The sequence below is a fragment of the Bos taurus genome, chromosome 26 (genome assembly GCF_002263795.3).
Source record: "Bos taurus isolate L1 Dominette 01449 registration number 42190680 breed Hereford chromosome 26, ARS-UCD2.0, whole genome shotgun sequence".
NCBI classification, from domain to species: Eukaryota; Metazoa; Chordata; class Mammalia; order Artiodactyla; family Bovidae; genus Bos; species Bos taurus.
The window spans coordinates 25,677,585-25,699,176 of NC_037353.1; the positions used below are offsets into that span (position 1 = coordinate 25,677,585).

At 61.7% G+C, this 21,592-nt stretch overlaps 3 protein-coding genes across 3 annotated transcripts in view; 2 read left to right on the plus strand and 1 right to left on the minus strand.

The window, feature by feature from the left end:
- Positions 1-21,592, plus strand: part of SORCS3 (sortilin related VPS10 domain containing receptor 3) — a 979,390-nt gene that overhangs the window by 474,462 nt on the left and 483,336 nt on the right. The window lies entirely within an intron of this gene.
- Positions 2,610-6,319, plus strand: LOC132343931 (bcl-2-binding component 3, isoforms 3/4-like). The gene is made up of 6 exons (XM_059881969.1): positions 2,610-2,738; positions 3,292-3,421; positions 3,638-3,796; positions 5,221-5,331; positions 6,011-6,093; positions 6,221-6,319. The coding sequence occupies exons 1-6, from the start codon at positions 2,610-2,612 to the stop codon at positions 6,317-6,319; spliced, it is 711 nt and encodes a 236-aa protein (XP_059737952.1).
- On the minus strand, positions 4,293-13,097 carry LOC101905041 (uncharacterized). Its single transcript, XM_059882046.1, has 2 exons — positions 12,987-13,097; positions 4,293-7,709 (listed from the first exon to the last, which is right to left on the minus strand). The coding sequence occupies exon 2, from the start codon at positions 7,678-7,680 to the stop codon at positions 6,454-6,456; it is 1,227 nt and encodes a 408-aa protein (XP_059738029.1). The 5' UTR covers positions 7,681-7,709; positions 12,987-13,097; the 3' UTR covers positions 4,293-6,453.

Sequence of the window (21,592 nt, forward strand, 5' to 3'; positions counted from 1 at the left end):
CCCGGCTTTTCTTTAGAAAAAAAAAGCTTTAAAGCTCGACTTAAAAACATTTATTAATCTAGTAACCTTTGTATATTCCCTCACTTATTCCACAGTTAGTATGTCATTGTTATTGTTCAGTCGCTAAGTCGTGTCCGACTATGAGCCCAAGAATTGCAGCCCGGCAGGCTTCCCTGTCCATCACCATCTCCCAGAGCTGGCTGAAATTCATGTCCATTGAGTCGGTGATACCATCCAACCATCTCATCTTCCGTCGTCCCCTTCTCCTGCCTTCAATCTTTCCCAGCATCAGGATCTTTTCCAATGAGTCAGCTCTTGAGTCAGGAAGCCAAAGTTTTGGAGTTTCAACTTCAACATCAGTCCTTCCAGTGAATATTCTATTCAGAACTGATTTCCTGTAGGATAGACTGGTTGGATCTCCTTGCAGTCCAAGGGACTCTCAAGAGTCTTCTCCAACACCACAGTTCAAAAGCATCAATTCTTTGGTGTTCAGCCTTCTTTATAGTCTTATCCATTTAGTATATTTAATCCCTCTGAACTTTTTAAGACATTTCCCCAAAGAGACAAACTTCATTAATTAGATTTCCTAAGGATTTCAAACCCCAGGAATCTTCGGAATGTTTTAACAGCCTGCTTCTCAGGACACCGCCTAACACCACAAGGTCAGAATCAGATCTTAAACTGAAATTCCTTCACCTCCTAGTATTAAAACCCAAGGGTGTTGAGATGAAATTTAAACCATTTCAAATTAAAACAATTCACCTGTGCTATATCCTCTTAAGGCCTTCCTGGGTTTTCAGTAGCAAATATCGTGAACTGATGCTTCCCTCACCTCCTTGGGTGCACCTAAACTGAGAGAGACACAACAGGGCCCCACCCTCCCTGCACATCCTGCAGGCTCCCTCAGCTCAGCAGGCTCACTCGAGGGGACAGGCAGCACCCTGCTGGCTCCAGGACATGCTTCCAGGATGGACTCAGACCAAGAGGGCTGTGGGTTCCGGCCTGCATCAGGGTGTGGGCTGGGACCCGGCTCGGGGTGGCCTGCCGGGCCCCCTGCGGTAGGCCCAGCCCGCAGTGCAGACTCTGCAGTAGAACAAGGCAGCCAGGACCATCCCCTCCGCCCGCCTCCCCTGCCCCCCACGCTACGATGTGGTAGTGACCCTTCCAGGGTCCCGTGTGCACGTGTGCACACACTCACATGCACACATACAGTCGTCCCTTGGTTCTTCAGGGATTGGTTCCAGGACCCTAGTGAAGTCTGTGGGCACCAAAATTCAAGGATGCTCAAGTCCTTTATAGAAAATGGTGTAATATTGGCATGTAACCTACACACATCCCCCCGCTTACTTGAAATCATCCCTAGATTACTTATAATACCTAATACCATGTGAATACTATGTAGATAGTTGCCAGCTTGACAAATTCAAGTTTTGCTTTTTGGAACGTTCTAGAAATTTTTTTTTTTTTTTTAGTATTTCTGATGGGGAATTGGTTTAATCCTCGGATGCAGAGCCCAAGGGTACACAGTCGCATGTACATAGGCACACGCTCACATGCCAACAGTGTGTGCACACGCACTCCCACCTCCCCCCCAGGCGTCAACAATGCAGCTCCCTACACACACACACACACACACACACACACACACACACACATCCTCCTTCCCCAGCTGGGGCAGAGGGTAGGGGCTGGCAGAGGGTCAGCGCCCTGGGGTGTTGGACGGGGACTCCCCGCAGAATGGCCTCCCAAACCTGCTGGCCAGCGGCCACATCCACAGGTGGGATATCCCCCCTCGGGTTTCCTGCCACTCACCCTGCAGCCAGGACCATGAGGCAGGGACCTGGGCCAGCAGCAGGAGTTGGCTGCAGCCCTACCCTGGTGGTGTGGAGCTGTGCAGTCTCTGGGGCCAGCCCCCCGAAACTCAGTCTCCTTGTCTGTAAACTAGGACCTGGGCAAGCCCCCTCAAGTTGGGGCGCTGGAGCAGGGTCTGCCTGGGCACATGGGCCACTCGCTCTGGAGCCAGGCTCCCCAAGCCCCTAGGGTCACCCTGCCAGCTCCCAGCTCCAGGGTGCCTTTTGCACCCCGCCCCCAACAAAGGCATCCTGCAGGGGACCCCCCACCCCCGCTGCTGCTTGTCCTCACAGCAGCCCAGTCACCTGTGTGGACCCCCGCAGTGCCAGGCAGCCCAGCTGTCTTCTTGGCCAAGATGTCTCTCAGCTATGGCTGGACCCTGAGACCCGTGGGGACCGTCTAGAAAGGCAGCTTGGGACCTGCCCTCTCTGTCCCAGCTTCACCTGATGCCTCCAGGCCCCACCCAAGTCTCCCCCCTGGGATGGACCTCTGGGGAGAGGACCTGGTTCATGGCCTCGACCCAGTGCCCAGGACACCCAGAGCAGGTGCAGGACAGCCCTCTGCTGACTTCCGGCCGAAGCTCGCCTCCCTGTCCCCTTGGGTGAAGATTATGGCAAGGACAACTCTGGTTCATCCCAACCATCCCTGGTAAGGCTCACCTGACCCACAGGGCAGAGTTCAGCCAGGTGGAGGGTCAGTGGAGGGGCCTAGAGAACCTTGGGGAATATCAGGGGTCCTAAAAGCCCCTGGAGGATCCTATGGGGCCCAGGGACCTGATCACTCGGAGTCCCAGGTCACGACTGCTGAATCCAGGCCTGAGCTGGGATAAGGGGTCACAGGGTGTGGCCGCCTTCCTCTTTTGTCTCATGGGAAACCTCGGGGCCAAGGTGGGGGCCTCGGCAGAGTCTGCGGGGTGCACCCCAGCAGGTGGCATGCCAGACTGGTGACCAGCAGCCTTGTGAGGGGCTCCCAGCACTGGGCAAAGCCTCAGCGCCCCACTGCCTGTCACCTCACTGAGAGCTAGGCCCAGGCCCAGCAGAAGCGCTTCCCAGGGCGTCTGCCCCCAAAGATCCCTCACCTGCCCAGAGTGGGGGTCGGGGTGCTGTGCTGGGCACTGGGGGTCCTCTCCTCCTGCTTCCACCGTGAAGACTCCACTCCCGGGTGCCCCCCAGCCTCTAGCCACTGGTGCTGGTAGTGAGGCTGGGAGGCCACAGCAGGCAGTGTGACCCTGGGCAGCCCTGGATCCAGGCTGTGGCGAGGTGGGCAGGGGTCCTGGTATCCTGGAGCAGCAGGCCTGGGTCATGCAGCCCTGGAGTGGGGGGCTGTGTAGGAGGTCGACCATCCTGGGGGCCCCCAACACCCTGGAAACCAGGGGCACTCTCGGGGGACCCCTCCTCCAGGTCTAACACCCCCACACCTGATGCTGCCCCACCCCGACAGCGGGATCTGCGCAGGAACGGGGGTGGGGCGGCCAAGCCCCAAGAGCCCCATGGAGCCCCCAGGGCTGGCTACGGCAGGGCCTACCTGCCCCACACACCGTCCAAAAGTGGCTGGGGTTTCCCACACGCCTGTGAGAGACCAATCCGTGGAATGGCTCGTTTAAACGTTTTCTCTTTCTTGTTGCACAAATGTGCTACTTCATGGTGAAAAATCTCAGCCTCTTGAAGTGACAGACTACCCTTCTTTTTGCCCGTCTGCCACGGCTTGGCACTACAGGGTAGGAATGCCGTTGCCGTCAGGACCCATAGGGCCAAGGGCATGCATACGTGTGCGTGTGTGCCCACAGTGGGGCCTCGGGCCCCCGCCCCCAGCCCTGGCCCCGGCTCCCAGTGCTGCCGCCAAGAGTCCGGCACGAAAGGGCAACCATTTGCCCGGCTCTGCACCCAGGGCTTGTGCTCTCTGGTACAGACACCCTGGGCACTGAATGGACCCTTGGGCTGGTCAGGTGAGGCCAGTGTGGCCTGTGGGTGCCACCTGTGCAATCCAGGAGTCAGTTCTGGTCTGGAGTTGGTGTGATGGACATGTGCTGAGACTTTGCAGGGACAGAGGACCCAGTGGAGTTGTGGAGGGGGGGCGTCCCTGGAAGGCAGCAGGAGCCCCCACTGCTCCTTGAGGTTCCTTCTCCAACAGCGACCTCCAATGTCCAACAGCGACCTTGCCTTGGGCATCTGAGAGGCCAGGTGTTGGGACCCTCGGGGGTGGGGTCCAGCTGCTTCACTGCTGTCCCCCTGGAATGTTCCAGTGCCGGGGTCCAGCCCCGGTGGATCCAGGGAATTCGAAGCGGGACGGCGTTGGCGAGGATCAGGAAACAACTGCTTAATTAAACTTTAATTAAGGATATAAAGAGTAATAGAATAAGGATAGCTCAGTAGGAAAATTCAGTGAAGAGGTTGAATAATTCAGCCAGAAGGTAAGAGAAAGAACGACATGGTGAGACCAAGTTTCGGTGAACAAGGCCCGCACTTTATTTTCCAAAGCAGTTTTTATACCTTAAGTTATGCATAGAGGATAATGGGGGAAGGGGTAGAGTCAGGCAGCAAGCCAGGCTTTCTTCCTGCAAACTTACCATATGCAAAAGCTTAGGTGATTTGCATCATTTTCTGGCCCGGAGGTCTGTTAACATTTTAAGACCCTTTCTTCAGAAAACTTATTTTTCTCTAAAGGTGGTAAGTCAAGTGCCACCCTCCAAAAGCATTAGATAAAGTTGCATTCCTATAGGGCAAAGGTGTGGTGGGCTATAACAAGAAAAAGAATTAACTCAAGGGTCCCAGGTTACAAACATTAAAGCTACTACTTACACCAATTATATTAATCAATACACTGCCAGGGACACAGCAGGTACGGGATATGGAAACTTAGCAGCAAACATTTGCCCAACAAGTGAAAATCCCTTCACCAATACAATTTCTAATCAATCTTTTAACTACTCAAAAGAATCTGTGTTTAGACAGTTTAGAACATCTCCTGCCTCTCACAGTTGGGAGGCTCTGAACAATCACATGTGGCCGGAAAAACCTATTCAGGCAGGCTAGAGGACTTCCAAAGGAGTTTGTAGGTTAAACACTGTCACACGCAGGAATTATTAACTGGAGCTGTAAGCTAACTCTTTTTTCAGAGAGGTCGTGGGGGACAGCCCCCCGTAAAGTCAGAGGTGTAGGTGAAAGCACAAAGCAGAAAGTAGGCAGACTCTGGTTTTGGGGATAGATGCTCGAGAATTTCCAGGAAGACTCCTGAGGCTCGATCCCGCCTTTGCATATGCCGAGCCTCCTTCCTCATGACCTTTGCCAGGGGCGGAGCTTGCTCCCCGCATTCCGGGACCAAGGCCATTCAGCGAGCTCGGGGCTCACAGGACGTGCCCCCTCTGGGTAGTATCCATCGCCGCGGCCTGGCCACGCTGCTCCCCCATCAGCCCCGTGCAGGGGCTCCAGGTCCCACGGGCCAGGGAGGGGCTGCGGCGGAGCCTGTCACGGGGCCCCCGAGGTCGGGTCCCTCCTAACCAGCGCCTTTGCTCACACTGCCCCTGGCCCAGAGCCTCCTCTTCGGGGCCCTCGCACGCTGGCCAGTCTCCTGTGGGGAACCCTTCTTGTGCCACCCCAGCTCCAGAACCAAGGTGATCCGTGAAGCCTGGAGCCGGCCTCCAGTTCGACAGACCACAGGGGACAATGAGACAGGGAAGCGAGTTCCCGAAAGGGCGGGCGGGTGGGACCAGAGCACGGGCTTGAGTCGGGGGTAGGGAGAGTGCTGCAGGGTCCCTAGGCTGGGCTGGGTTGGGTTGGGTGGGGCCGGGTCCACTCTGGAGGCTTCCTCTAAGGGATGCCAGCAGGCCTGGGAGGGAGGGCGCTGTGGTTCAGGGCGGCTGGGCAGGCCCTTGAGGGGCTGCATTTGCCTGAGACTCTGGGGCTGCCGTCCCGGGCTGCGCTTGATGGACTGCAAGGCTACCCGGTCAGAGTGGCTGTGGAGCCACGATACCACGCGGGGCTTAGCCGAGCCCTTGTCAGCACCGCACTCGGCTGTGGACCACGGGCTCCCAGAGGAGGGCAGGAGCATTTGCTCAGCACTGGACTTGGATGCCAGCTGCTCACCTGCAGATCGGTAAACTGAAGCCAGCGCAGAGACCGAGGCCCACTGCACACCTCTGCGGTCCTGCCTTGGTGTGTAGGCACCTCGGGGGCCTGGGCCAGAGTCCCGCTTCCTGGCTGCACGCAGAGCGATGGGGCCTCGCGGTTCAGCCAGGGCCCTCAGGTGCCGCCCTGCCGTCCCCACGCCCAGACCATTCTTCCGGGGAGTAACTGGGTGCACAGAAGAGAAGCCCGCTTCCGGGGGCAGTGGGCTGGGAGACGCCAGCCCTCTGCGGACGCCTCCGCTCCAGAGAGGGCGCGGCGGCCCAAGACACGCCCACTGCCGGCCCCAGGTCCGCAGTGGAGGGGCTGGGGCAGCTGGAGGGGAGTCTGCAGTCAGCTGGGTCTGACCGGGCGGGGCGCACAGTGGACCGTGGGGAGATGCCTGTGTGCGCCCCCCCAGGGCTCAGGGCAGCCCAGGCCGCAGGAACCCCCAGGGGCGGCCGGGTGTCCAGCAAGGGGCCCTGCCTCTGCCCTCAGACCGTCACACGGGGCTCACCCCGACCCCCCCGAGTCTCCTCAGCTGCAGAGACACAAACTGGCAGAAGCACGGGCCCACCTCCAGGTGGCCCGGGGCCCCCGCGGCCTCCTCCCAGTGAGGGAAGTGCGAATGGGCGAGGCAGCAGGCGTAGCTGGACGCGAACCGCAGGATGGCCTCCTGGAACGCGGCCTCGCCATCGGGGGCGCCCAGGAAGGTCTGCTTGCAGTCGCCCAGCAGCACGTACACGAAGTAGAGCTTGTTCTTGGTCTCGCAGCCCATGAGCACCGAGTGCGGCGCCAGCAGCAGGTTGGCCTCCCCAACGCGGCACGCCAGCTCCCGCAGGGTCTTCTTGGAAGACCTTCGGAGCCAGCACAGGGTGTTGACGCTTAAGATCATGAAAAAGGGGCAGAAAAATGCATTGGCGCTGATTACGAGGAACCGCCGAGCTGGCTGGAGCTCCTGGAGCCCCAACACCAAGGGTAAGAACACCGAAACCACAGAGAGGAGAATCAGGACGATGGCGAGGATGATCCTGCAGCCCAGGTAACGCAGGCAGGAGCGGGGCGAGCGCACACCATTCAGGATGCCCACGGCTTGCTTGTACAGCTCGGGGTCCTCCAGCACCTCCTTCAGGGGGTCCGGCACGGCCAGCGTGCTGAAGCTGCCCACCTTCCACGAGGGCAGGCTGTCCCTGTTGATGCAGTCCAGGGTCAGCAGGGCCTTCCCACTGTAGAGGGCGGGGGCCGAGCGCAGGGCCGGGGGGTGCGCCAGGTGCTGGCTGGGGGTGCACAGGAGCTGCACCAGCTTCTGGAAGAAGCGGCCGTCCGTGGCCTCCAGGTAGGTCAGGTGGCTGAGATGCAGCGGGACCCGGCAGGGCCGCAGCAGGACGGGGAGGACCGGCTTCCTCTCCAGGCAGGAGCCCACGAGGGACAGGTCGGCCTCCAGGAGGCACCAGCGGCTTTGCACAAAGTCCTCGCTCAGCACCAGCAGCACCTTCTGGCTCTGCTGGATGCAGCCCGCCATGTTCTCCAGCACGTTCCTGCCGGGTGTGAAGTCCCGCTCGTGCAGGCACACCTTCAGCCCTGGGAGCTCGGCCTCCAGGCGGCCAGTGAGCCTGTGGGTCCACACGGCGTCCACGCTGCTGTAGCTCACAAACAGGTGGAACTGATCGCAAGGCCTCAGCGGGGGGATGGGCGAGGCCACGCCTTCCTCCCCGGCGCAGGAACCCATGCGTGCTGCCCCGGGTCTGCCTCTGGTTCCTGAGAAGGAAAGCACCCTTAGGCTGCAGGAGGTGGAGACGGACGGGCTGACTGTGCAGACGGACTATGGTGACCCTCTGCAGAGGTGGAGCCGCAGACACAACTGGCCGCAGTCAGCCCGGGAAGCTGCCAACCACCCAAGCCTGCCAGGGTGCGGTCAGTGACGGCCACCCTTCCCCCTCCCAACGCGGGACCCACCAGAGGAAGTCACAGCCTCCCGGGAGGGCCCTGAGCCCCTCCCACTCTGGGGCCTGCCTTCGGGTCTCCACCAAACCCCAGTGACCGGGACCCTGCTCCAGCACACCCTGGGGGTCTGCCCTCTGCGGCGCCCACTCAGGGCCTCTGGGGACATCCACAGGACATCTGGCTCCAAAGGGCTGGGGCTCACGGAGGCCACACCGGCAGTCCCCTGTGGTTCTCGTTTCCCTCCGCATGGGAGGCTGGACGTCTATGCCCTCCCGGACTTCCTGTGCTGAGATGCTAACCCCGTGGTGATGGCCTAAGGAGGTGGGGCTTTGGGGAAGTGACAAGGCCACTGGTGGAGCCCCCAGGCGGGGGTCAGTGTCCTTCTGAAGGAGACCCCATGGAGTTCCTGCTGCCCACACCCACCCTTGCACGAGGACCTGCTGTCGAGGAGCGAGGAGTGGGCCTCAGGGAAACATACCAGAGGCCCGAGGCCTGCAGCCTCCAGCCTCCAGGGCTGTGGGAGGGCGCTGGGCCAGTGCAGTCGCCTCCCGCGGTGCCGGCAGCGCAGCGAGTACACTGGCTGGGTCTTCCCAGCAATGTGCCCCCGGGAGGGGTCACACAGTGCGGGGCCCTGGACTGCTTCTGCTCTGCACGCAGACTCCCACTGAGGCCTCGCCGCGCCTGTCCAGGAGCCAGAGCTGAGCCTGGGCCGCCCTCACGGGTCTGCCTGCTTGTCCCCAAGAGCACCTCTTCCCAGGATCCAGTCCTGCAGGCTTCTTCGCACGCCCGTGGCCCCGTGCGGGTCCCAGCAAGCAGCTCTCAACCCCGCAGGCCCAAGGCAGGCTGTGACCTCACAGCCTCTGGGGCCTCCAGCTTGGACCCCTCCCCACTGGGGGATCAGGGTGGGGGTCACGAGGGCCAAGACAGCCTGGGAAGCCCCTGTGGTCTAGCCCCCCTGCCCCTGCCACAAGGCCCCTGCATCCCGAGTTGGCCGGGCAGCTGAGAACCAGGGGAGGAGGCGCTGAGGCTCTGAGGGACGCCCTGGGGAAGCCTGGCGCTCAGGACACCACCCCATCTCCTCTAACCTCCAATGGGCAGAAGGCGCTCCCCCGCAGCGTCCAGGCGTCCGGGAGGCAGAGGCTGCCGCTGTGCTTCCTGGGCACCGAGAGCTTCCTATGTGGTGCCCACGCTGCCCGCTCCCCAAGCCTGTCCTCAGAGGAGGCCTGGGAGCAGCCGGGGCGCGTCTGCCCCAGACAGAAGGACTTCTCCAGCCAACGCTTTCTGAGACATCTCTGCTAAATCTGATGAACAGCAGGAAAGGGAAAGAAGGAAGGAAGCAAACTGAGGAAGGAGGGTGTTTCAGGAGAAGTGGCCAGTGCGGCTGCTACTGGGAAAGGGCACCAGCTGGCCCCGGAGGCGGGACGGCCAGGGCTCCCTTGGAATCCACCTGATGGTGGTGCCAGGCGAGCAGGAGGCCCTGGCGGGGCCTGGAGCTCTCTGGAGCCTGGGCCGGGCCTCCCGCTGGAAGCAGCGATGGGAAGGGCAGGGGTACCATTCTCAGCAGGGCAGGCCAGGCTGGGGTCCGGGGGTGGGGAGTGCACACGGTAACTGGGGCTGGCTGCCAGCTCCGAGGGAAGATCCCAGCTGCCGGTGACCCTCCTCAACAGCCGCTCTCCTCCAGGAACCTTCCCCCGGGGGTGGGGACCTGGCGGCCCCAGCCTGCTGAGCCTTCCTGAAACCCTCCCTCCCTTCACCAGTGCTGCCCCGTGACTGGGGAGGGCCACTGTGTCCCTCGGGGCCTCGACCTCTCCCTCCCACCTGGGGAAGCTGGCCCCCAAACGCTCCTTTCTGATCTGGGCCATTGGACACATGTGATCACTTGAAAAAGTCCGCTAGGCAGCCTCATACCCGAGGAAGAAATACAAGCTAAATCAAAGTGGTGCTAAGTCACTTCAGTCGTGCCTGCTCTTTGCGACCCCGTGGACTATAGCCCATCAGGTTCTTCTGCCCATGGAATTCTCCAGGCAAGAATACTGGAGTGGGTTGCCATGCTCTTCTTCACGGGATCTTCCCGACTCAGGGATCAAACCCGGGTGTCCCGCATTGCAGGCAGACTCTCCCGTCTGAGCCACCTTTCCACTTAAAAACCTGAGATGTCACATGGGCAGGATAGAGTTAGAGAAAGTCCACTGGTAACCAGAGCACTGAAAACAGGGGAACGGAGCTGCGGCCTCGGGGTTCTCCTGGGAGCCGCAGCAGCAGCTCCGCGCGTGACCACGGCCCTGACCACAGATGCTGATTGTGCAGGACAGGATGTTCCTGGCGAGAAGCCCGCGGGGGCGCCCTGGGGGCTTGGCTCTCTCCTGGGACCACAGCCCAGAAGACTCCCGCCCCAGCCAGGCTGAGGTCCTGCTCTGCTCTCAGCACCCTTGACCTGGAGGAACGGGGAGGGAGCCAACAGACCGTGCCCCCTGCCGCGTGCTCCCAGCGCTCTCAGGGACAGGCAAGGCTGCTTCCTCTTCCCATCAAGGCTGGACTAGATGACTTCAGCCAGCTGCTGTCTGAGCCTTTGATCGGTGTCTGGACAGGCGCGGGTGCTGCCAGGGGGAGTGGGCCCTGCTGGCCAGCGGGGTCCCCAGGTGGTCTCCTCCCGAGCTCCATTGGCCCCTCACCCGGCAGGCCCCTCGGTCAGCCCCAGGGCTCCAGCCACACCCAGCCTCCATTGCCTCTGCTGGTCACCCTTTCCCTCTTCACCTCCAGATCTCAGGGGAGCCTCTGAGTAAGGTGCCACTGGAGTCTCACCCCCTCCCCAGCAGCCCCCAGCACAGGCGCTGTGTCTCAGCTCACTGGCCCTGCTCGGCAAGGTCGGAGGTGGACTCAGTGGGCATCCGTGTGTCCAGCCTGCCAAGCAGCAGATGTATTTGGGATGGACGAGAGGGAGGGAGAACCAAGCTCAGGTCAGCTTCCCACAGGACAGGCTCCTCTGCCCTGGGTCAACCGTGTCTGCACCTGGACTATGCCCACCCCCAGGTGCAGCTCCAGGCCCAGGGAAGGCCTCTAGTGCGGCCTGCAGTCCCCACTCCCCTAGCCAGGGCCTGCCCACAACCCCAGGAAGGGTCTAGGTCGGATGGCAGCCTCAGGCGAGGGCAGGTAGAAGGGCCTCTGACCGGGGTTGGAAATGGTGCTGGTGGCCAGCTCTGTGCTCAGCTGTGACTGGCCAGGGGCACGGAGAGCCTTAAGCAGGCCGGGCCCACCGCCCAGAGCCCAGACGAAGGGCAGGCCCCCAGCTCCGCACAGCAGGCTGAGCGGTGGGGGAGACATGTGCCCGCAGATGGAACCCTGCCTCCCACTTGCTTGATCTTGAGAGCTCACGCCTGAGCAGCCAGCCAGGCACTCAGTTCCTCTGTTTTCAAGGCAACAACAGGATGCTGGCTGGCCCAACTCCCTCACACCATCTGGAACTTCCTGTTGGGCAGCCAGTGGGGGCTCCTTGTGGCAGCAGCTTCCTGCCTTCCTGCCAGTCTGTGTGCTGAGGCGCCTCAGGCAGATGACGGGGCAGGAGCCCACGGGTCAAGGGGGAGACTGAGTGCGATTTTAGAAAAGACACACCGAGACCTCGCAGGGAGGGCACACGGGGCAGGGCTGTGCCCACAACAGAGCCCGCGAGGGACTCTGCAGCCACAGGGCCAGGGAGAGCCCCTGGTCCTGGGTGTGGTCCTGCTTCCCAGGGTGCTGCACAGGGGTCGGGGAGACGGGAACCTGAGAGCCATAGTCCCAGCTGAGGCCCAGAGAGGCGAGGGTGCTGGTCAGCACGGGGCGTGTCCATGGCTGTTCCCACACCTTCACCTGGTCAGACTGAGGTTCACCCACGGAGGCCCCTGGCCAGGTGAGGTCTCTGCACTCACGGCCCCAGATTTCGAAGGAGCCCTTCCAGATCTGGTGTCTGGGCCTCATCACAAGATGGAGGCCAGCAGGAGACCAGAAGGCCCCAGTGTGACAGGTGTCCCCGGGGGCCCTGGCCCTGGCGGCCCGGCTGCGAGCGGGGCCAGTGAGGTGGAGCCAGCCCTGCACTGCAGGTGTGTGGGCTCCGGGAGCCACAGGTGGGTGTGGGGGGCTCTGTGTATGTGGGAGCCTGTATGGTGTGGCTGGAGGGGAGGCCACGCCAAGGAGAGGCCTTCCCAGAGCAGGATGAAGGAGGGGGAGGAAGCCGCAAGGCCCAGGGGTCAGGGGAGTTGGGGACCCAGGCTGAGGCCTGAGCTGGGACAGGGCCCCAAAGGGTTGTTCTCCCTGGCTCCCTAGGGCTGCATTCCAGGGCCCAGGTACAGCTGGAAAAATGCCCACAGCTGTTTCTTCAATGAATGAATGAATGAGCCAATGAAGGAAAGCGAGTTTACACCTGTGCTCTGCGCCCTTGCATGAAGAGCTGATTGTTCCAGGTAGAGAACAGCCTCCCCAGGAAGATGCGTGCAAATGGAAGGTGCCCTCCTCCGACTCCCACCCCCACGTCTGCTGGCCAGGCCCTCACCACTGCCGGCAGAGCTAGGGGCTGAGGGAACCAGAGCTGACCCCCAAGGGCACTACTCCACCATCCCCGCCATCAGCTCGAGCTCCCAGGGGCAAGACCTATGGGGTCCTTCACACCACACGGCCCTCCAGGAGGGCCGAGCACCTCCTCTGAGGCCCGAGGTCCAGGACGACTGGGGTGGGGCCTTGGTGGCCTGTCCCCTAAACCTGTCCGAATTTTCTCTACTTCTCCGTCTCATTCTTTCTACAAACACTGCTACTGCTGCTGCTGCTGCTAAGTCGCTTCAGTCGTGTCCGACTCTGTGCGACCTGATAGACGGCAGCCCACCAGGCTCCCCCGTCCCCGGGATTCTCCAGGCAAGAACACTGGAGTGGGTTGCCATTTCCTTCTCTAATGCATGAAAGTGAAAAGTGAAACTGAAGTCGCTCAGTCGTGTCCGACTCTTCACGACCCCATGGACTGCAGCCTACCAGGCTCCTCCGTCCATGGGATCCTCCAGACAAGAGTACTGGAGTGGGGTGCCATTGCCTTCTGCGCTACAAACACTAAAAACAACCAAACAGTACCTGGGAGACACACCTGGTCGCTTTGTGGGCTCAGGACGGCTGGCCACGCACGGCCTCGCAGAAACAGCCCGGGCCGTGTCCCCGCGCGCCTGCCCAAAGGGGCCGGGGACCGGACGGGGCGGGGCGGGGCTTCGCTTCCTTCCTGAGCATAGGCTCCGCCCCCTCAGCCATAGGACCTCGCCCCCGCCCTCCAGCACATAGGGGCCCGGGCCGGGGAAGGGCGGGGCGGGGCGGGGCGGCCCCAGAGCGTAGGCTCCGCCCCCTCGAACATGACCCCGCCCCCTGACGTCGGTTTCTCCGCTGGTTTTAATCAAGTTGAGAAGGAAAGGATGAAAAGGAGCTGCAACCGAGGGGCCTGAGGGCAGCTCCGCGCGTGGTGGGAGCGCTGAGGACGCCGCGAAGCCGGCGGGGGCTTCAAAGGGGCAACTACCCCAGGCGAAGACGGAGGCGGGAGGCCGGGGAGGAGGCGGCGGGGAGGGGAGCAGAGGCCAGGTGTGTAGAGGAGAGGAGAGAAGAGGAGAGGAAGGGGTGGGGAGAGGAGAGGAGAGCCAGGGGTCGGGGGAGAGGAGAGGAGAGGCGGGGTGTGCGGAGAGCAGAGGTGGGGTGTGGGGAGAGGAGAGGCGGGTGTGTAAGGAGAGGAGGGGCAGGGTGTGCGGGGAGAGGAGAGGCGAGGTGTGGGGAGAGGAGAGGCGGGGTTTGAGGAGAGGAGAGGCGGGTGTGAGAGCGGAGGCGGAGTGTGAGGAGAGACAGTGGTGCGTGGGGGAGCCAGGGGAAGAGGCCTGAGAGGCTGCGCGCGGAGCGGAGGCCGCGGGAGGCCGGGCCGGGGAGGGCGGAGGGGGCAGGAAGGGAGCTGCCGCAGGACCGGCTCCGGCGCCCTCCCCGGGACCTGCCCGGCCTCCCCACGGGGCCCCGCCCGGCCGTGGCGTCTGAGGGCCGTCGCCGGCCCAGGGGCTCCGCTGCGGGACGCTCCAGACGCCTCCCGGGCGCCCAGGGGCTCGGAGCCTGGGCCGGGCTCTCGCCGGGGGCGGCAGGGGTGCGCCCCGCCCGCGGACTGGAGGAGCGCGCGCCTCCCCGGTGACCGGGGACGCCCTCGTGTGCGCGACAGAGGCGCCGAGTCCCGGCCCGACCTCGGGGGGCTCCTGCGGGGAGCCGGCGGCATGGCTCTGGCCCTCCCTTGGGAAGCTTGCCGCCAGCCGGCGCCGGCCCTGCTCTCCCGAAGCCAGACGGGCCGGATCGGAGAATCTGGGGCAGGAGGCCCTTGCGGCCAGAGCACCTCTGAGTCGGGGAGCCTGGCTTCCTCTGCCACTGTGGGAACCGAGGACCACAGGGTGGAGCCCTCGCCCTCGGGGTCCGGGGTGCGGAGGGTCCCGGACTTCACGCCCTTCTGCCTCACGCTCCCGGGTCCGAGGGGCAGGACCTGCGTGGACCTCCGCCTGCAGCAGCTCAGCCCGGCCTCCCTCCAGCCTCACACCTGGTGGACGAGGGGGGATGGAAGGGTGGGCAGTGAGCCCCCCGGGGAGAGGCAGCCCTGTGAAGATGCTCCTCAGCAGAGAGCCCTCACTGGGGACATCGGGGAGCCCCTGGGAGGAGCACTGGCCCGCTGCCCAGGGGTCTGGCAGCCTTAACGGGCTGCCTGAGCCCCGCTCTGCCCCTTGTGGGCGGGTGGGGACCCTCAGGGTCCTCGGAGCCCCTCCTGGGGTTGTAGAGGGCGTGGCTGCCTCACGAAGAGGACCGGGACTCGCTGTGCTGGGACCCAGCCCGCCTCACCCTGACAACCTGGGAAGCATTGTCCTTCTCTGGGTCGTGTGCGGCCACAGGCTGCCCAGCCCGGACCTGGCAGGGGGCGACAGGCTCATCTTGGGTGACCGAGGCTCACATGGCAGGGAGTGCCTGGACCCTAGGAGCTCTCAAGCCGGGACATCCCTCAGCTTTGCCTCAGACCCTTTCGGGCCTCGGTTGAGGGTCCTGCCACTGCCCCTGACCCCCCCGCAAGTCTCCCCACCCCTCAGATCACAGGGAGCCTTCAATCCTGCCGGGCTCCCTGGCATCCCGGGCTCCTCGCCACCGGCTCCAGGTGGGCCGAGCTCCTCCAGGATTTCACACGTGCCCCAGAGAGGGTCCAGTGACTCAGTGCTGGGCTGAGGGGCACACAGAATGGGACCCCAGCTCAGGCTTGGCCACCAGGGAAGTAAAGAACCCTCTAGTTCCGGTCAAGGCCCAGTCCTCTGCTGGCCCACCTCACAGAGGCCATGCAATAGCCAGGCTCCAGCTGCATGACGCTGCAGGTGTGGGTCAGGTTCGGGGACCAGGGTGGCTGCCCGGAGCCTGTGCCATTCCAGGGGAGGTGCTCCCTCCATGCCCATGAGCTTCCCCCATGATGAGCCCGTCACCCCGACCCATCTGGAGTCTGCTCGGGCAGTCTGGGGGTGCCCGACCCTCGTTCCCTCCTGACTCAAACCCTGGCTTGACAGGCACCCTGCTCCAGGACCTGGTGGTCAGACCCACTGCTAAAGTGTTCACTCAGCTGCTTGGTCTAAATAAACAGGCTTTCGGACCAGGATTAAATTAGATGCTCAGTTATTAGTTATCCTCTATCCTATGTTATTTCCAAACACAGCATCCTCAAACACAATTCATATTACTGGCCTGCTTTGATAGAGAGGTGGAATCCCACTGGCTCCGGTCAGGCCCTCATTGGCCCCCACCCATGGTCTCTGCAGAGCTCCTGGTTGCAGCCCACCCACCCTGCTGGAGGAATCTGTGAGGCGGGAATAGAGAGCTGTCATACCTCCTCTGGTCTGAGCCTCTGATGCTTCATGCCCATCTCTGCCCTGATGTGTTTAGAACAAAACTCAAAGTCTCAGTCCCGGATGTGTTGACCAAGGTCCTCTGTGCCCACAGTGCTCCTGGCCTTGGAGTCTCTGCTCAAAATTCACGCTGGGTTCCTTGACCAGGCCGCCTAAGCGTCCCTCTCCCATGTCAGGCGCCGTCACGGCTGTAGGAGGACGCGTCGGGAATGCCCCGTGTGACTCCTGGGCCCCTCGCTGCTCCTCATTCACTTTGTGTCCCTGGAGAGCCCCAGGCACTGCCCAGCAGCCACTGCGGAGGGTGCACAGGGTGCAGGTGGCCCGAGACCCTCCTTCCTCCTGACAGGGCACTGGCCGGGGAGGATGCATGCTCTGGGACCAGTCCTTTTGGCCCTCACTGCAGGTTGGCCTCCAGCTTGGCCGCGTTCAGGAGCAAGGCCATCCTCAGAGAGAACGTCCCAAGACATGTAATGCTTCTTGAGGCAGGGTCTGTTCAGTGTGAACAGAAGTCCCAGAGCGCCCTTGAAAGTCCCCTGCAGCTCCCGTCTGAGGTTCTGAGGGCCCCAGCTCTGGCTCACTTTGGCCCTGGACCCAGACCAGGCTGTCTGACGCGGCCTGTGTGTGACCTCGCACAAGCTGAGGGGAGGCCCAGAGAGGCAGGCAAGGCAGGCATCTCCATCTTTCCGCTTCATACCTGAGCACAGGTCCTGGACCTGGACCTCCAGGGCCCTGAGCAGGGGGCTTGGGACTGCAGAGGTCCACCCCTGGCCTGTCCCTGGGACCAGGATCTGCTGGCTGGCTCGAGTCTGCTGCATGTGGCTTTCCTCCTGCCCACAGGGATCTGAAGCAGGATTAGGCAGGATTACAAACTCCAGAAGCCTCCCACAGAGACTCAGAGGCCTGCCTGCCCTGTTGGGAGTGGTCCTGCTGCACGGGGGTTGGGGAAGGCTGACGGCACTTTGGCAGAACCCCACTTCAGTGGACAGAGGGTCTCTGTCTACAGAGCTGACCTTGAGACCAGTCAGAGGTGCCCTCCACTCTCGAGGTCCCGGGCAACTGTGCAGGCACCGTTGGCCCTGAGAGCTTGGGACAAGACGGACCCCCTTTCCTCCCCTGAGCAGCCAGACCCAGTAGCCCCTGCTTCCCCCTAAGCCCACCCACTGCCCTGTGTGGCTGGTGACCTGCTCTCCCCCAGGGCCTCTGTGCCTGGCCGACTGGAGGGGGTGCAAGGGCAGTGGGCAGAGGCTTTGATGACCATGACCAAGGGGATTCTTTGTGTGTTTGCTCTGGCTTACGTGGGGGAGACCAAGCAGGAATCTGCGGCCCAGAGAGGTTAAGGTGCCAGGTCAGGTGGCACAGCCCTTCAGCAGAGCCAAGACTGGAACCAGGCATGCGAGTCCCAGTGCCCCTCACCCTCCCTCACTCCTTCTTCCCCTCAAGACCCACCTGTAACTGGCACTGGGCACACGCCCCTGGTCCTCTGCCGTGGGTGAGCTCTGAGCCCAGGAGGGCGGTGTCACACAAGCGATGCAGCGCTGCGTCATGCGGGGGGCGGAGCTCAGGGGCCTGAGACGTGGGCACCGTCTCCAACTCATGTCTGCAGGCCTTAGCATCTAGAACCTTCCACCTGCCCGAGTGCAAAGGGCTCCGTGGGCGGGGGGTAGATGGGCGCTTGGAGCAGGGGCTCCCAGGCGTCGCCCCAGGCTTCTTGCTGTCTGTGAGGGCACCCTGGTGTCGCTCATTACCGGGGGAAAAGAGAACTCCCCTTGCATGTTCGAGAACACGGTTCATCCCCACCAGGCTTCTTGCTGTCTGTGAGGACACCCTGGTGTCGCTCATTACCGGGGGAAAAGAGAACTCCCCTTGCATGTTCGAGAACACGGTTCATCCCCATAACTGTGCTCAGGGGGACCCCTCTCTCTGCTGCAGGGTGGCCGGACACTGGGCCACCCCAGACACAGGAAATCAGTTCTGGGTTCTCCCAGCAACGAAAGTTGATCCCCGCAGGCCCTGAAGTGACTTTCACAGCCAGGGGGCGCGACTGTGTTTTCCAAGTGATTAACCAGCTGTAGCCTGGCACAGAGCATGTCCCCTGCGCAGAGCAGAGCTAGAGGGTTCCACAGGCCCCTCTCGCCTGGAGGCTGGAGCCAGGCTGCCCGTTGTCCCCGAAGTGCCCCGCCTGTTAATCAGGCCTGTTGAACACTCCTCCGGCCCTGGGGAGGGCCCTGCCTGGCTGGAGGGGCCAGGCCAGGATTGAAGGGCCTGGCTGGGCATTCAGAGGTGGCTGTGTGCTGGGCAGTTGGGCTGGGCGGGGAGAAGGCCTTTGGGAGGAAAGTACATGGCCCAGCTGAATAGGACTCTCTCGAACTTCCCTGGGGAGTGGCCAGACCCAGGAGGACCCCTCCATCTCTCCCAGAATGAGGTCTGGGGCGGCGGCCTCCCCCACCCATGCTGCAAGCCCGCACCCCTCACCAGCACTTCGGTCCACAGTGCCCGCGGCTGGCCAGAGGCCCTTTCCACGGTGCGACAGCCTATGGAATGGAGCAAAAGACTGCCTAAGGTGGGCCAGGGTGGCTGCCCACCTGCCAACAGGGCTCCATCCCCTCTCCGAACCAGGGCCACCTGTCTCCCGGGCCAGTGGGGTACGGGGCAGGGGGCCCAAGCCAGTCCTTCCTGTAGTGCTGAGAAGAGCAGTGACGCCCTGTGCCGGGGGCTCCCTCCTGTCTCCCTCCTCTCCCAGGAGCCGGGGGCTGCCTTGGGGCTCCTGGCTAGACCCCAGGTTCCAGGTATCACCATCCCTCTGCCCAGGTGCCACAGGGACACTCCTGTGGACTCCCAGAGTCCTCGCAGAAGGCTGGCAAGCAGTACGGAGATGAGCCAGGCCCCAGGCACTTCCTGCCGGTGAGCCTGTGACCCCGCCACGCCCGGTCCCGGTCCCGGAACTGCCCACTGCTCCCAGCTGCTGCTCTCCCCTGGCTCCCTGCATTCAGGCCACACAGGGTCTCCTCTGTTCTGGGTGCATGACGTCCCCCCAGAGGGCTCTCCCCCGAGGCTCTGGGTGGGCCGTTAACTCCCAGGAGAGGTAGAGTTACCCGCTCAGAGCCCTGGGATCCCTGTCCGTGAGTCCCGTGGCCCCTCAGTCCTCACAGGTCTGAGGGCCCCTTCTCTGAGCTCTGTGGCCCTGGCCTCTGCCCCCAGCATCTTTCTCCATCCCAGCTTCCCCTTCTCTCCTCCCCAGTCAAGGCCAAGGACAAATGTCAAAGTGTAAAATGAAAACAGATACAGAAACATCCCTGAAAAAAACTCAAATACTTAGAAACTCAGTAACATACTTCTGAGTGACCTTGGGTCAAAGACGAAATCAAAAGAGAATTAATATTTTGAACTAAGAATGAAAACGTCAAAATTGTAGGATGTACCAAAGCAGTACTTACAGGAAAATCCATAGCGCTGACAGCTATATCAAAAAAGAAGAAAGGTTTAAAAATCCATGACAGTTTCCACACTAAGAAACTGGAAAAAGTAGAGCAAACGAAACATAAACTAAGTAATGGAAACAAAAAGATCAATGAAGTAGAAAGCCTTTGCAACCTGATGGACTGTAGCCCACCATGCTCCTCCGTCCATGGGATTTTCCAGGCAAGAGTACTGGAGTGGGTTGCCATCGCCTTCTCCAGAGGATCTTCCTGACCCAGGGATTGAACCCAGGTCTCCCGCCTTGTAAGCGAGATGCTTTACCGTCTGAGCCACCAGGGAAGTCCTGAGATAGAAAGCAGGAGATGATAAAGATGATGAATCTGAGAGCTGATTGCTAGAGATCAAGGGCGCTGATAAGCCTTTGCTGCCCAAAGGGCTGGTGCCAGGGGACTCTTGTGGCCTTCTTAGTTCACCCCTGAGTCACAGTCCTGCCCAGATGGCCCTGGAGCACCTGCCAGAGGCCCTGGGTCTAATCACTGTACCCCCGGGGCCTTGGGGCCGAGGGGCATCAAGCCTGGAGTGGCAGCTTGGCTCCTATTTCCAGAACCATCCTACACTCATCCCCATCTTCTGAATGGTGTTGTTTTCCCACCATGCCCTTGCCTTTTTTCAAGCATCTCCAAAGTTGTTCACTCTCAAAAATAATATATATATATATATATTTACAATTCAGTAATTCCAAAACAGCATCCTCTCTGCGGAGCTTGGTGGACTCTCCCACCCATCCTATGCTCGGGCCCACACCTGGGCTGCACCGCGAGCCCTTCCCTAGGGCCCCCGTTGCTGCAGGCAAGGACTTCCGGGGCCCACTGCTCTCCTGTGTCCACCGAGACCTCCAGCTCACCCGGTCTCTGCAGTTAGACGCCCACAGCCAGCTCCCCCAGGAGACAGAGCCCCACCTCCACCGGGCACAGACAGTCTGACTCCCAGCTCTGCCAGCAGAGGGCGCTTGAGCACTTCCCGCCTGGGGACTTGGCACCGGGGCCGGACAGGCAGCGCAAGGGAGGCAACTCGGGATGCCCACGGCCTGGACTCTGCAAGAGCTGGTGCCTCAGCAAGGCCCCAGGTGCCATGGAGCCTGGCTCCCGGGTTCCTCTGACCCATGGAGACAGTGCCAGCCCTCCACCCCAGGCAGCACACAGAGGAAGGAGCACAGACTTGAGAGTGACTCAGGGCTGGGCCCATCCAGCCGGACCCCTGCCAAATCACTTCCCCCAGAGCCTGTTTCCTCTCCCACGAGAGCGGGGATGATAAGAAGTGCCACGTAGGGGACGCCAGCGCCCTACTGCCTCTGGACAGATGCACTGTGAGGGACTGTCTCTCGACCGCAGACAGCGCATATACACCCCTGCACAGACCTGGGGCCAGAAGTCCAAGTGGGTCTCCCTGGGTTAAATCAGGTGTGCGCAGCCTGGGCTGGTCCTGGTGGAGGCTCTGGGTCCTCTAGAGGCCACGGCCAAAGCCAGCTGTGACAGGCTCAGTCCGTCCCACGCTGCCCCCTCTGGCCTCTTGAGGACCCTCACAATTAGATTGGGTCTACCTGGATGCTGCAGGGTACTCTAGCCATCCCAAAGCAGCTGATGAACAGTGTCAATCCCAGCTTTGCCACATACCGTGACATACTGCTGGGTCCCGGGGATTAGGTAGCAGACATCAGGGCGGGGAGAGGTCGTTCTGTACGGGACAAAATTACCTGCACCTGTTGCTCTGGACAGAGGGTCACTCGATAAAAATGGGCTCTTCCTCTGGTTTCTCTTGTCAGGAGGTGTGCCTGAGTTTTAAAGCCCTGCATGTAAAGAGTAAGCATGAAGGTGAATTGGCAGAGAAGCTAGATGGGAACAGGAGAAAAGGAAAGACGTGGGGAGACACCCTGAAGTGACGGGGGTCTCAGGGTGAGTCCCGGGGCCTTCTCTCCTCAGCCCCCACCCTCGCCTGAGCCTGCCCCATCTCGTGGGCCTCATCCGACCTGGAGCAGGTCCTCTCCTGAGCGACGCCCGAGCATCCGCCTGGGGAGACGGACCTCCTGTCCGGCGGCCTCTCCCTCATCACTCCCACCAGCTGCTGGAGCTCGTGTCATCTAGCCGTCTTCTGGCCAGAGAAGTACCACTTGTGTTTGGAGCAATTTTCCAATAAGTCAAGAAGGAAAAAGTCAAAGGCTCCAACACGGATGCCTTTGAGAAGGAGAGTGGCCGGGGCCTTTCGGGATGAAAGGGAGGCTGTCGGGGGCCTCGGCTGAGAGAGATGACAGGGGGTGAGGCATGAAGCGGTGGGGCCGCACGGTACTCCCTGCAGAGTGCACTGTCTGGAAGGCACGGCCTATAG